This window comes from Stegodyphus dumicola, chromosome X1, assembly GCF_044657685.1.
Source record: "Stegodyphus dumicola isolate Sdum_Otavi_A_Nest chromosome X1, ASM4465768v1".
Lineage (NCBI taxonomy): Eukaryota > Metazoa > Arthropoda > Arachnida > Araneae > Eresidae > Stegodyphus > Stegodyphus dumicola.
The window spans coordinates 192,140,681-192,152,827 of record NC_140780.1 but is presented as its reverse complement, the minus strand read 5'-3'; the positions used below and the strand labels follow the sequence as shown (position 1 = coordinate 192,152,827).

Sequence of the window (12,147 nt, the reverse complement as noted above, 5' to 3'; positions counted from 1 at the left end):
TGTTGAGTCGGAGATGTGGTTCTATACCTTCGTGCGCATAACAACAAATATCGGTCATTGACGCTCGTCATAGCAGTTGCCCGTCTTTGGCTGAACTTCCTGGATGCCAATTCTGTGGTTAGAAATTGTTGCTGAAGTTTATGGATCACAGCAATACTCACATTTAACCATCTGTTCACATCTACCTGACTTTGTCCTACCTCTGATCTCCCAATAGCTCTCTATCTCAATTCTTCGGAAAAATGATACCAGGAGATCATTGTTACGAATTAGCTTTCTCAGATTTCTTATCTAGATATCAAAGCGAAATTTGCAGGCTTGCTTTCAAATATGCAATTTTATGCACCTCACACGTAACGTATTCCGATTACAGCGCCCCTAATTTGCATACTGCAGTTTTACGCAGCAACTTTTATTTGACAACATATTCAAATTTTATAAGGATTGGCATATTTTTGAATGAGTTATCACTATTTCTGTGATTTTCCTTAATTTGTGAAAACCAGTGCATATTTATGATGGTCGTCAGAAATTTATGCTTTTGTTTTTCTTTTTTAGTGTTTCTTCTTTGTAGGGCATGTTTATTGTAAAAAGAGATCTCATAAAAAAAGAATGTGTGATAAGTGCTGGAATATTTTTTAGGCAAGAAGAGCTTACAAAAATCCAGATAAATAAATTTCATGTATGTACCCGATCGCAGTTTTATATATTCCATTTGGAAATCCTCAGGTATGTTTGAAATGAACTGAAAATTGAGTAGCAAGTAGATTGAAATTGGCCTAACCTTTTCGTCTTCAGTGTGAGTTATCACCTGATCTGTATGTATGCAAACTACTAAATGGGTTGCTCTAAATAGTTGCAAGATCATTAGCCAAAAAGAACTCTTCGATTGTTTTAACAGCATATATATTACTGACATGAATATGAGAAAGGATATTATTCCTTTGAAAAAAATTCTCTATTGAAAAAGAGAATATGCAGATGATGCTATTCTAAGATGAACATGCCTTAAAGCAGTAAAGAAAAAAATCACTTGTTTTGTTAAATCAAATACATCCTCTTTGATGTAAATTGACTTTTAGAGTTGAACTGACAAATACACCTACATGTGATGCTTCCTCGGCGATTGATCTTTGTTTCAGAATGAGAAAATTCTTGTCTAAAGGGCGTAGCCAGAGCTCCGTTTGCAGCTCGGAGCTATGCATTTGTCACCCGTCTCAATGCACAGTAAAAACTGTATAAAATTTCAAAATTACCTACAGGAAACCAAATAAAATCTCTGTGTTTATTTCCGAAATAAAACGTTAATTTCAGCAACCTAAAGCGCTCTTTTGCTTGTTGTCTGATAGCAAAATTGCCGGCGACTTTCTAGAAGTTTATTTCATTACTCCTGTTGCTATTCTGTAAACAGTGGAATAAGATTTCTTAAATGTAAGGCACACATTTTTAGGCCCTGGATACTTCCATACAAATCTGTATTTAGAAGAATTCGTTTAACGACAAGTAAAACGTATAGAAATTCTGAGAAAATTCTACTACTACTAAGAGTCCGTAGTACTTTGCCAGGCACGGCACGACTGACACAGACCAGTGCAGCTGCGGTCACCTGGGTACTCCGGAGCATTACGTCACTACCTGCTCTCTGACCAACGGGATGCACATACGTATTCCTACTACAAACACACAGGCATTCTGTAAGCTCATGGTCAAACAGAAGCACCTCTGCCGGCAGCTCATCAAAATTATGGAGAAGCTAGCCAGTCTCGGCATGGACCTCTGCGCAGCAGAATAAATGACCCTGGAGTGACCATTACAGCAGGAAGTATCCTCTTTTAATGGCAACAACCGGAATACTAATCGTTAGCACTTTACAGATTATCACTACATCTTTGTCTTTATCGTAACTTGTTATTTACACAAATGCAACTTGTTATTTACACAAATGCAACAATTTTACTGCCAAGGTATACCACAATTGTTTGTAATCAATCCCTCATTTTCAATAATGCACTCACGTATTTGAATTAGTGTTGTCTTAAGGGTTCTCTAGATCATGGTGGACGTGGTGCTATACTAATTAACCGTATGGTAGAGGCATAGTGACCACGTCCCCCGTTCCTTATCCTTATCCTTACTACTAAGAGTCGCTTTCTGGAGACTGTACTTTAGAACAAATTGCAAAATTTCAAAGCGACAGTCTTTCCACATCTCCGTTTCATCTTCCCAAGCAGTAACAGAAATAGAAAAATGTAGTATTTCTTTCTCAATGAAGAATTCTTTCTTTTTTATGTTACTGTGATCATAATTTAATTGATATTGTTATGTTTCAATACTTTCCATGGAGTAAGGAAATCAAAGCAAGACGATGAAGCTATTGAAGAAAATTCTTTTGTTTAGCGCAAAAAATATTCCCCATGAAATTCCAACATCTCGTGATTCTTCATCTCACCAGTTACTGAGTGGGTAAGATGGCTGAATACCGGTAGTTCGACCTGGGATCAAATCCTAAAGAACGATTTTCTGTATACGTCAAAATACATTCGTCCATTCAGACGCTTCCATTCAGCTTAAATTCAGTTCTGGTATTTCTGAGCTTTTGAGTGAATTTGTAATTCAGGTTGATGTTCCAATAAAGTGAGTTTTGATGTTATAATCTATTATTTAAATATTTGTCTTTAATTAAGCTAAATTTATAAGTTTTTATTTGTCTCATTTTAGTTATTAATATAATCACAATTGTAATTATTAATTGCTATTCGTAATTAAAATTATGAATTATTTATTATTTTATTAATTTATTCATTATAATTATTTATTATTTTATTAATTTATTCATTATAATTATTTATTATTTTATTGATTTATTCATTATAAATTATTTATTATTTTATTGATTTATTCATTATAAATTATTTAATGTTTTCTTAATTTATTTTTTGTTAACTTTTTCCTACCGCGTTCTATAGAGCTCCAGCACTTCTAATTTTAGAAATTAAGTTCTGAATGGATTTCTAGAAAATTCACATACATCATATTTCTCATCATCATCTCTCAAAAAGATGTTTGGGACACATCTTTCTTTGTAAAACATGCAAGAAGGGATATAACATAAAAAACGGTTTTTCAGTACAAAAAAGAATTACATAGTATTGAAGGAATTCTTAACCGTACAAGTCCTCATTACAAGTATTAGCTACAGAATTTCAAAGGATCGTGTTTCTTAGAGAATGTTTTATGAATATTTTATTACTTTATGCATTTAAAATCAGCTCTTGCATACAATAGCATTAAAAGTTTTGACAAATAATCGTCGTAAACTTATAACTTCTACATGACACATTAAAAATGGTCTGAATGTATTAAAGATATTGTAGCAACAATAATTACCGTAAACTGAGTAAAAAGTTAAAAATTTCCCTCCTGCAACTGAAGAGTATTTTGTTTAACCTTCGAAATAAGTCCTGCAAATTTACGCAACTTACGCCAGTTTTTGTTAGTAAAGTACCTTTCACATCTGTTCTTCGACGCGTTATTTTAGTTAACATTGGTCTAAATGTGAAGTATCGCTCTGTCTCTAAAAGGAAAACTTAATCATCTTGGAATCATTTAACTAGCCTTTTAAGAAGTAAGAATAGTTTGTTTACATTTCACTGCAAGTCATTATCTGAATAATTGATAGAACTAATTATGAATGGGAGAGGGAATTGCATCACTCGCATTGATATGGCCGAAAACAAATCCACTGAAGTACAAGCTATCAGAAAAATGAAGCACAAAAACACTTGACCTTGAAGGATAAGAACCTGAGAGCACTTAGGAACGTTATAAACAAATTTAAAACTGTGTTTTTTATACTGAAATGCTATTTAGATCAGAGATGAAATACATGACAAATAGATGGAGCGTAATAATTTGTATAAAAGTTAAAAAAAATTGTTATATCATGCGGGCATCTTTATGTAAAGCACTGAGTCATTATAACTCATGAGGATGTAAAGCATAAATGTGAGTGCAAAAACTGTACTTTTGCTGAAGGAAGGGAAACAAAGTTGTATTAACGTCGTTTGCCCGTCAGCATTGAATTAACTGCAGTTTATACTTAAATGAGCTGTTAATATAAAACATAAAACTGTTTAATATTGCCATTTTAGGCCATTAATTTTAATATTACTAATAGAAATTCCTTATACCAGCTCAAGCAACAGGTGGGCAGATACAAATATATAGCACTATCACTATATCAGATGATTCAAAATTTAAAACGTTTTTAATTTCCTAATTTTTCTTCCTTTATATTTTAAGTTATTAAACTTGCATCGACAGAACATATAGCATGTCGAAAATTGTTTAATCCACTTTTTTCTTTTAACAAAAACATTTTTAAAAGCATAAATACACATACAAAAACCTTAAAAGGATTGAACAAGTGACAAAATTCGTCGTTAAATGTAAAGCTTTAAATTGCAGTAAGAAGCTAAGCTCAGATGTACATTATTTTTTTTATTTTATTATATTTTATCAAATGTTAAAATTAATAACGCAGAAAATTGCAAAATGAGCAACAATATTTTTACCTCTAAGTATGTTTGGCAGTTCTCATAGTTTCTAGAAGGTCGACCCAAATCAATTTTCTTGATGCTGATAACAATGCCATAGGACATAGGTGGTCGTAAGGATATAATGCAATGCAGTCCAGGTTTATATGTATTGTTTAAAGATGACACTAAGATTCCCGATGAATTCTGAGTCATAGATTCCATAGTTATTGAGACAGAATTACGAGAACAACTTCCTAAATCTAGCATTGAAACTGCAATGAGAACATAAAAGAAACAAAAATCTAATAAGATGAAAAATGATGTACGATGTATAAATATATATAAATATATTATTATATTAATTTTATTTTTTCTGTATCTGCGACTGGAAACAAAATTTCCCTGTTTCTGTGACGTTAATTTCTTTTATTAAAGCGTTAGACGACTGAGAATAACTGTAATGCATTTGATAGTACTCTCACATTTTATAATAGTAGTAATAATATGAATCAGTATGAATCAGTGGTACAGCTGAAAAACACCTACGAACTATGAAACTTAAAATGGTACTATGTATAACGGATTCTAATGACGTTAATCCTGTAATAGAACTGTGAATTTTACTCTTCTAGAGTGCATTAGTGGAAATGGATAATTATTTTATGACAAATATGTACATAATGCCAATTACGCCAGAACACATGTTGTCTAAAGTATTTTTATGCTTCATTTTCCTACTAACTGTGCTAAGATTCTTTTACAATTGCAACTTTCCGTCACATGATATTTTATTTCCCTTCATATACTCTAAAAGATTTTGAAAGATTTTCGATAAGATATCCTTAAATTCTCCACATATGATGAGAACATTCATAATTTATATCTTCATAAATGAATATGATTTCTGGTTGTCATATGTTATGAAGTACTGCTGAATTTAGCTATTAATAATTGTTAAATTTATTTTTTAAATACAGTTTTGGAAAAACAATGCTGAAACATAATAGCTAATTGTTCAAAATATCAATATGAAGTCTTTAAAGTAGTTAGAAGTTAAATGCAAATTTATTTTATTATTTTAATAACAGTATTTATATGTACACAATTAAACTATATTTATCCCAAGGGAAAATACATTATTATGCTTTGGGTTAATTCTGACGAGGCCAGATACATTTATATAATTACCCTAGTTTATCAGTTTTAAAGTTGCTTAATATCGGTATTTTCGGCCTCGGTTCGATTCTTGGGCGAAATTTGTTGAGAAAGTTTTCGATATTTGTTTTAAACAAAACAAATTATTTTTTCTCATGAAGCTGTTCCTCTCGATAGATAGACTTCGCAAAGAGAAACTTACAGAAAACATCTTAACAGAATTCTGGAGGCCCCAGCTTTTTTAGTATCCGAGACTTATTCTTTCAGTATATTAGACACCCACAGATACATACTCTTAAGAACAACAATCAGTTTCGTAAAATATATCTCTATAGTCTCGGAGACCTCCGAACAGTACTCATACTGTCCATACGTTGAGCCGGCAATGAGCCCTCACATGCTTTGCGTGAACAAATTAAGCTAAACCATTACAAATTCATACTTAAAAATTCCCTCCTTCCTTTGGTATAAGATTAGTTTATTATTAGTCTAAATACCAACTAAGTCGAGAGAGCAGTTAAAGTGCAGCTTGTAATGATAGCATTTTATTGCATCATCCTATTAATTGCTGGAGTACTATAAAAAAGAAAGGAAATTTCTTGACACATTTTTTTTAATTATAGATAATAATAATATTTAACTACAGCGATACTTATAATTTATAAAATAATAAATATATTCTTTTCTCTTATAAGTTACGCGTTAGTTACGAGAACATTCTTTTTGTAACATTGCCTCGCATTATATGAATGATTACATATTTAATATGTAGCATCTGATATTTTTCTGTCATCAAGCAACTAGAAATTCGCATTTCACTTAAGTAAAATGTACTAGATTCTTAGCAGTATCGTAACATTTGATATTTTCTGAACGACTGTGAAGAACTTACTTCTGCTATCGAATATCACGGCTGGTTTCATTCCATCGAAGCTCGCATAGCATCTAGGAGGAAGCCGATGCGTTCCATTCATATGAGGATTCATATGAAACAACTATGTAACTGACTAGTTTTTTGACAAAAGTGAAGGAAAAGGATGAAAAATTAAAATTATCACGCCTATAAACTTCAAAGTATGTACATTTTTTCTGTGACATCGCAAATTATGCGTTTTTGATAAGAAGTGAAAATCAACCTGCAGTATTCTTTACGTAAGAGGCGATTAGAAGCAATTGATATACGCTGAGTACTTCCTAGCAGTGAATAAGATGTTTTGACAGCATGAATTAGTCGGAATGGAAAACTCTGTGCGACTGTCATCGTTTCGAAGCTGGTCAAAGCCAATTTATTTTAGTGGAAGCCTTTGAAATGTGCCAAATATCATTTAGAGACTATAGAATCAGTTTCAGGAAAGCGGAAAGGTCAGAAAAAGATTAAGAGAAGTTGTTGACGTTCAGCAACACAAGAAGAGGATATGTATTTAACACTAATGGCCAGAAGACACCCCAGTATGAATGCAACTCTTTCGAAATGGCACCTTTTGAAGGTTACTGACATCCGTATTTCAACTTAAACTATTTGAAACTAATTTCATACTGTTGGTTTATGTGCTTGCAGACCAATAGTCTGCATTTCTTTAACTGTGGACCAACGAGCTGTTCGCAGAAGGTACGATCATCTCAAATGGATATGAAATAAAAATATAGGGGTTTTCGTTCATTAACCCCTTATATTAGTTTTATATTTTCTTATTATTTTTATATTTTTTGCCTGTTCTACTTTCATCAACTCCCACATAGATGTAATTGATTCATGTACATAAAAACAGAATTCTTGAATTTAACAGAGAGCTTTGGGTAGCTACCGTTGACTTTCTACAAACTGTTTTCGTTCAGCTCTTAGCTTTACCTCAATTGGATTTAACTTTTGCTAGCCGTGTTTTGATCGCATAATTAGAATACCCGAGCCAAAGCTTATAGGAGGAATTTGCTTTGTGGATTTATTAATTAATTGCTTGATTTTTACCTTCACTTTGATGTTCTATTGAATCTCGAAAGAAACGATGACTTGTTCCGCTAATTTCACGAATAGCGTAATTTGTTAAGTTGACGTTTTAATAAAAGGGTCACTAATGTGGATAGGTTCTGTACGAATGGAGGAGTGTTTCTCTTCTCAGGAGGACTCGCTTTAATTTAAAAATTGACAATAGGAGACTTATCATTGGAAGAAAATGTAGCACTCGGAACAATCCTGCATTTGTGTTAAAAAATGTCCGATTTGGTGGAGGCGGACTGATGGTCTGGGACGTCTTAATGCGCTTACCGAGTTGCACATTATTAGAAATGGATTACTGAGGACTTAACAAACTTAGGAGTTCAGACCATTTGTGGTTTGTTATGTTGCAGCAATAGGGATGAATTCATTCTCATAGATGATAAAACAAATCACATTTTGCTTGGCTAGTGGACAATTTCCTTTCAGTCGAAGGAATTCTTCCAATAGATTTATCAGTACTTTCTCCAAATATGAACCCAATCAAACATGTTTGAGCCACTCTAAAGAGAAGGGTTGCTTGTCGCTCACCACTCTCCAATGCAGTCCAGCAAAGGAAAACCGTTTTTCTACAGGAATGGGAGAGAATACCCCAGTTCCTTCTTGATAACCTCATTGACCCAAAGATTCACGGATATGCAACATTGTTATCGGCTAAGGAAAATTATATCATTTATTAAGTGAGAAATCGCAATTATTTTTATTTTTTTACGCCCTGTACAAAACATGCATTTTTTGTTTTCTGACAAAAAACAAGAGAAAATTTAAATATTCCTTGCCCCATGCGTAATTTCCTTTTCTCATGTCTTACAATACTTATGTATTATATATCAGCTATTAAAACTTTTCATCATTAGCAGTTTATATACAAATCATAATACCCTGTAAATGTTTGCGTGCAGTGTATATTAAATAATTTTCCTTTTAATTAATATAAAAGATTTCTACTATTTTACAAAGAAATGTTTTTAAACTACTCATAATATCTATAGCTGTGTAGTTTGCTTATACATTTTATACGTAAAATTCAATTACATCTGATGTTGGTTTCAGAACATAAAGGAAACGAAAGTGCCAAACTCTCAGTATAGTTAAAGCCAGCGGTTCTCAACCTTTTCACTAACGCGTACCACCTAAACAAAAATTGAAAACCTTTAGCACCACCATTACAAAGTACTACTACCACCACCACCACTCTTGAACAAAGCTCAGATCGCATAATTTACGAGTGTTAGAGGAAGAAACTCAATCAGGATGTTGGGGTTTTAATTTTTTAATTTAATAATTAAAAATACTTTGCTTCTTTGCGTACCACCGGTTGAGAATCCCTGGTACTATGAGGTATTTTCTCCCTTCTTCCCGCCGGTTTTCGTGGTGTAATTGGAAGCACGATCGTCGCGTATTCGGGAGGTCCTGAGTTCGAATCCCGGCCAGGGCATTACACATTTTTCCTGAATTTGCAACGACGTAAACATGATGACATCTACAGTACATTAATCAATAACTAGACAAACTTTCTTATTTAAACATCAAGTAAAAAAGAAATAATTTATGTAAACTAAAAATCAGATGCATTTAATGTTTAAAAACTAATACTAATTTGAATGGTGATGAAATACATTTTCATGTGAGCTATAAGCTACTCGTCAGATACAAACCTACTCTTCATTCTAAAGTTAATATCTAAATAATTATTAAAGAGATTGCGGTTCATTCCAGCAATTTTGAAAAATTGTGTGATTAGCTGTAAGTACAAAGGAACTTTTGCGTAAGCTATTAATATTTGTTAACGAGAGTATGCATCTGGCTTAACATGCATCGTAACATCGGTCAAATTGCAGTCGTGGACTGCTATAGAACACAGTGCTGTAAAAATACAGATTTTTAAGAATTTTTCATATTCACTACTCAATGTTGTGACAAAATTGCAACAAAAATTGCCATTGGATAAAATCTGTAGAGAACTGTGACATTTTCTTCATAACTGCAAAAACTAGTAAATGCGAAAGGGCATATAACAATAAATTGAATAAATTTACTTAAAGTAAGCTTAAAATTTACTACATTACATTACTTACATGTTCGATATGTTGCAGTCAGTTGAATATTTACTGAATACATAAATATGACAATAAACTGTAACTGGGTATGCATTTTCCAGGCTTCAGAAAATCTAAACAAACACTGAAGTGCCAAAAAGTATGATGAGGTTTCTTTCTCTAAACTGGCATGTGATGAATATGATAACAATCCATTTACTGCGATAAGCAATTGAAGGATGGTTATGTGTAATCTACCATGATTGTTCTTTCTACCTTTAGTAAGTAACCTGGTGCAAAAGTCGGTCTGCTTCCCTTTTATTAAGAGCTGATAACCTATCTGGCTATATTCGCTTATTACCGGTTTTATTCCTCTTAAGAAAAACCAATTGTTTAATTTCTAATTTCTTGGTCTTCCATTCGCAACTAAAGTTCTTTTATACATATAAATATTACATATATTACATGTATATATATATATATATATATATGTAAAATAAATACACACACAACACACACATATATATATACAGAGTGTCCCGTTGGCAAGCGGACCCAAAATCTGATATGGAAAATAGGAATAATACGAAATAAAACGAAATCTGAACATGACCTGTATGCATGAGAAATGAAAGTAAATTACAAAGGGAGCTGGAAATGATCTTCCTCAATTTCTAAACACAGTTTAACAAGATGTTCAACAGAAGTTGTAAGTTTGCACACGTGGCTGCCAGAACCTTAGATTGTAAGTTTGGTTGTTGGAGTGCACGGATTTTACGGCGGAAATTCTGTTGTAACTCATCGAGGATGTGTGGTTTGTTCCTGTAAACCTTTCTTTAATGATTATTCAAGAGGAAAATGTCAGGGGCGACGAAACAGTGACAGCTTCTGCTTTATTAGCACATGATTTAAAAAAAAAAAAAAGAAAGAAACCACCTCACAGACTTGCCTATTGATGCATTTCCTAGGCCTTTTACGAATTACAGTGTTGCCACATCAATTTCTCATGTAACAAATGCCTTCTGTCCAAATTTGATTCTATTTGGAGAAATATTTACACAGTAAAGTTATAGCTTCTAGAGCCCCTTTCGAGTAGGACACTTTGTATATAATTATATATATATAAATTTATACACGATGTCATCATCTGAAATTTTTTATTTTCGAACAAATGAATAGTAATTAAAAAAATGAATCGTAGCAACTCAGTTAACTTTCTTCCTTTTATTCAATAGAAATGGGAAAGAAATATTTAAACTGATATTCTTTTCAAAGCAAATAGATGCAAATTTTCTTTCCCAGTGGCAAATCACTTAAGCTGTAAGTAAAACTACTTTTTTATGCCTAATTTAGTCCTGCTAGAGATTGAGTGGTTAAGATCCCTGAATATTGGAAATTCGACCTGGGCTCCCTTCCGAGCCAACGAGCTGGCGGCATGGTCAGCTTTTCTCATGTGTAACGTGAACGCAAGCCACTTTTTCTGTAGAAATCCTCCATGAAAGCATCTCTCCTCTTAGGCAAATATCCCTTAATTGCTTTTCTTTATTCGAATAACCTAATCTTCTCTCTAATTTAATAATTTTAAAATTAATTCTCTCTCTAATTTAGTTCTGCTCTCTAATTTCTAAAATTTTATGAATTATTGAACTGATTGCTTTAAAGTAATCGATAGTGGTTCTCTTTCTTAGTGGCAGGTCAATAAACTAAAGACGTATATAAAATAAAATTGCTTCTTGTCTGGATTCAATTTAATAGATAAACCATGAAATCTTTTAATTACTGTACCAACAATAACTACTCGTATACCAAAATAACTAAATGACATAGCTTTTACTTCGTAAATTTCGTAGCACAAAGCATAATGCATTTTGTTTCTATAAATGTGATTTAAAATGTTGTTTATATTTAATAGATAATCAAGAACGATGCAATTTTAAAATATATAAAAGCAGGCATTTTCTTAATTTTTTATGCTAATTTTGATTAATAGAGATACAGTAACACACGTTTACTTAGAACAAAAAAAAGCTATGGATTAATCAATATACGTAAAACAATTTTTGTTATTTATTTTTTATTTTTTATGATCACTTCACCATAATGATATTTTTTCGAAATTATTTAAAACACAAAGAAGAAGAATTAATCCACGGAAGGTGTCATTATTATTTAGAAACTTAGTGATTTATTTTGGAATTCGTTCTATATATAACGTTGTCAACCACATAATGATTCACCATCAGTCAGAAGGCTTTTCTCTCCTAACGTCCATTGTCCTCTTCTAGGTTACGGCCCACCAGCTGCCGAGCGGTAAAGTCGCTGAACGCTTTTAGTTCGGTCCGAGGTTCGAATCCCGCGAGTGGGGCTGGCTGCAAGGGCGTTTCCGTGTTTTTCCCCATGTGTAAAGTGTATACGAGCCCTT

The 12,147-nt window shown here is 32.6% G+C and overlaps 1 protein-coding gene across 1 annotated transcript in view; it reads right to left on the bottom strand.

The window, feature by feature from the left end:
- Positions 1-9,983, bottom strand: part of LOC118181942 (uncharacterized) — a 40,100-nt gene extending 30,117 nt beyond the window's left edge. Inside the window, exons 1-2 of the mRNA XM_035351185.2 lie at positions 9,765-9,983; positions 4,575-4,810 (exon numbers count right to left, since the gene is read on the bottom strand). Of these exons, the coding sequence (XP_035207076.1) occupies positions 4,575-4,810; positions 9,765-9,840 (312 nt within the window). The 5' untranslated portion in view covers positions 9,841-9,983. The remainder of the gene's footprint in view (positions 1-4,574; positions 4,811-9,764) is intronic.
- Positions 9,984-12,147: the final 2,164 nt, after the last annotated feature.